The following is a 2831-nucleotide window of genomic DNA, read 5'->3' as shown; positions in this document are numbered from 1 at the left end:
GGGCCGGGATTCTCTTCCACATTTCCACTAAGCAGTAACTTGGTGCGGATGATACTGCTAACGGCGCGGTAACACGCGCCCCAAGACCGACAAGGATAACACTGTGTCCCAGCGAGGCGCGGCGGGTCCTGGTACTTCGTGATGCCGCAAGGCTGGCACGGCAAAGTTCTCCGGGTGGCGAGCATTGCTGGCGCCTGGCTTCCCCCGACAATACGGGGTGCTGGACCTTGGTACCACGATGAGGTGGCCGGCATCACCAAGGAGGATGGTTGGTAACAGCTGCATTCTTCGACGGCTATATGCATAAAAATTATCACCTAGAGGTCTGTTTTTTCCTTTTACAATACATATTGCGGAGAATATAATTCATGCCCTCCCTCCTCTATTGGTGTGCAAATGTGCTGGAATCAAACCCCCAAATGCCAACCCTCTGGCGTACACTCTCTCCTGGGTCCCCATCTCTGTTTGGGCATGGGCTCCGATGTTGATTCAACCAATTTTGCCGTCTGCCGCAGGGAGCGTGCCACAAAAGGTTTCCATTACCCCACTGAGAGCTGAATATAAACTCACAACGCCACTATCAGATCAGGCCGCTCAGGAACACACCTTATACACATGTGGACCCGCGCCATGGTAAAAACACCTACGGTATCAACCTTATTGTCGCAAAGCCCTGCATCAAGAGAAGAAAATGAGAGAGAATGACAACAATTTTTGCTACACGCCTGATCATATCAATATATGCGGCCAATTTTATTACAGCGGGCACTGAACCTTTTTAATGGCACTTCGACCATCTGCGGCAGCAAATTATGGTAATGTGGCATTGTCAACCAACACCCCCCTCCACAAATAAAACAAACAAAAAAAAAAGAATTGAGAGAGCATAAATGCAGAAAAACGCAAAATATTTTGTTGAAGATTTATGGAATATAGAGGTGAAGCATAAGAGCCCTGTTGTAGGCGGAGAGAGAATGGTCCCGTACAATGGTCACACCTCCGCAACCCGCTTTCAAACGATGAAACGCTATTTCAGAATCGTCTGTTGAGAAATAGTTAACACCACCGTGGTTGAGGAAGTGGTAACGACCAAAACATGCGTACATACGGTGGGTGCGGTGACCACTTGTAGGTGGGGGTATGTCTTCAGCTTCTACGGCGTCCTTACCTTCTTTTATCCAAGTATCAATTTCCTTTGCGACATCCTTGGGTTCTTCACCCCCGCTTGAACGCGATGCAAACCAGCCCTGTACGGAGCTTTGAAACGCTACGATCCCTTGCACAAGCTGATCCGCCAAATCCTTGGTTATTTGATCCGCACAAGACAAGCGCGGAACCACATCAGAGCGGTAGACGACGTGATGAAATTTCGACCGCCATCCGCACCTCTCCACGCGTTGTGCAAGTTGATAATTTCCCACTAGAGGTGTGCCAAAAGTGATGCACGTCAATTTGTCCTTCAATTCCGTGTGGGAACACAGCATGCGAAAAGTGACTAGTTGCGCAACGGCCCCACCCAGTGAGTGCCCTGTACAGACCAAGCGATACCCATTGTGGCGGACATCATGAATGAGTTGTTCCATCTGTGACAAACTTTCATCAGCCTCACGGGAGAAGCCCTCGTGAACGCGATACTCCCACAACAAGCGAACGCCCCCGTGGACGGGAATGTAATGGTCATCGTCAACACCACCAATGCCAGAAGCTACGAGTCCGTCAACAAGGCCTGTCCACTGTTGTCGCTTTACCCGACCCCAACGCAGATTCACATTGAACGTACGGTAGTTGTGCGTTCCCGGAAACACGACAAACCTTACCTTACCAGGTGCCTCCAACACAGAAAAACGATGAGTGGTACGAGCCACCTTTAAAAGGCGGGAAAAAGGGATATCAGAGAGGGCCAATGTGAGGTTAGGCGCTTCATTGTATTCGTAGGCCACCGTGGCAGCCACCAACGACAATATCAAGTCCTGTGCCTCAACTGCAGTTGTCACTCCCTGGAAAGCCAAAACCTTTTCTAATTGAGGGAAAAACGTGCTAAATGCCTTCTCCACGTCCTCGGCTGTATATTTTTCCACCATGGACGCGCGTACCGAGCACTCCTTGGCGTCCAAGTACTTCACAATGTCCACCACCCTCGCTACGGGAGATGGAGGAATCCGAACGCTGCGTTCTTCATGGGGTTGTGTCATAACCGTCGGAAGACCACATTTTCGACACGTACTTTGGTAAGTGTAGGTGCTACAGGAGGGTGTGATACACACTAACGGCATGTCTGCCGCTCTCCACAAGACGTAAAGGCCCCACATGAACCTTTCTTCTTTCCTTTTACGTAAAATCGCCAGGCCGCGTAGGACGGCACAGTTGTCACACACCATCACAGGTTGCCCCAGCATGTGCATGTACCGAATCTTTTTCCAGCAACCAGGACACACCGCCCTCCAGCATTTTCTGCAGTGATGCCTATGCCTCCTCCTGGAGTGGAAACTCACGGACTCCTGGCAGTTTGAGCAAGTGCGACACTGACAGAGCTTTTTGGACTTTCCACATGATGCACATACACGGGCCCGAGCCAGGGGGCACCCCATTAACACAGGCATCGCATCTGACCACTGCGGTTGTGTGTGTGTGTAACTGTAGTCTCTAACTGGGATATTACGTGGCCACTGTGGCTGCATCGTCAAGGACTTTTCCATAGTTTTGCCTCATGCATACATACATATATTTTAACACACACTCACACAGATACATCCACACCGGGAGAAAGGAAAATAAATAAAAAAATATAAAGAAAAAAAATCAGGAGACCCCCCGCAAAAAAAAAAAAAAAA

General features: G+C 49.6%; 2 protein-coding genes across 2 annotated transcripts; both read right to left on the bottom strand.

Moving 5' to 3' along the window:
- Window positions 1-2: 2 nt before the first annotated feature.
- Window positions 3-305, bottom strand: DQ04_05111090 (BES15S03c; the record flags this gene model as incomplete). Its single annotated transcript, XM_009313996.1, has 1 exon — window positions 3-305. A coding segment is annotated over one exon (303 nt), but the record flags the coding sequence as incomplete, so codon positions are not given.
- Window positions 306-923: 618 nt separating this feature from the next.
- Window positions 924-2192, bottom strand: DQ04_05111080 (putative class 3 lipase; the record flags this gene model as incomplete). Its single annotated transcript, XM_009313995.1, has 1 exon — window positions 924-2192. One exon carries the CDS (start codon window positions 2190-2192, stop codon window positions 924-926), a length of 1269 nt encoding a protein of 422 aa, XP_009312270.1.
- Window positions 2193-2831: the final 639 nt, after the last annotated feature.

Source organism: Trypanosoma grayi, assembly GCF_000691245.1.
Source record: "Trypanosoma grayi strain ANR4 Tgr_511_V1, whole genome shotgun sequence".
In the NCBI taxonomy this organism is placed as follows: domain Eukaryota; phylum Euglenozoa; class Kinetoplastea; order Trypanosomatida; family Trypanosomatidae; genus Trypanosoma; species Trypanosoma grayi.
Note: the sequence above shows the minus strand (reverse complement) of the source record. Positions and strands in the feature narration are given on the sequence as shown.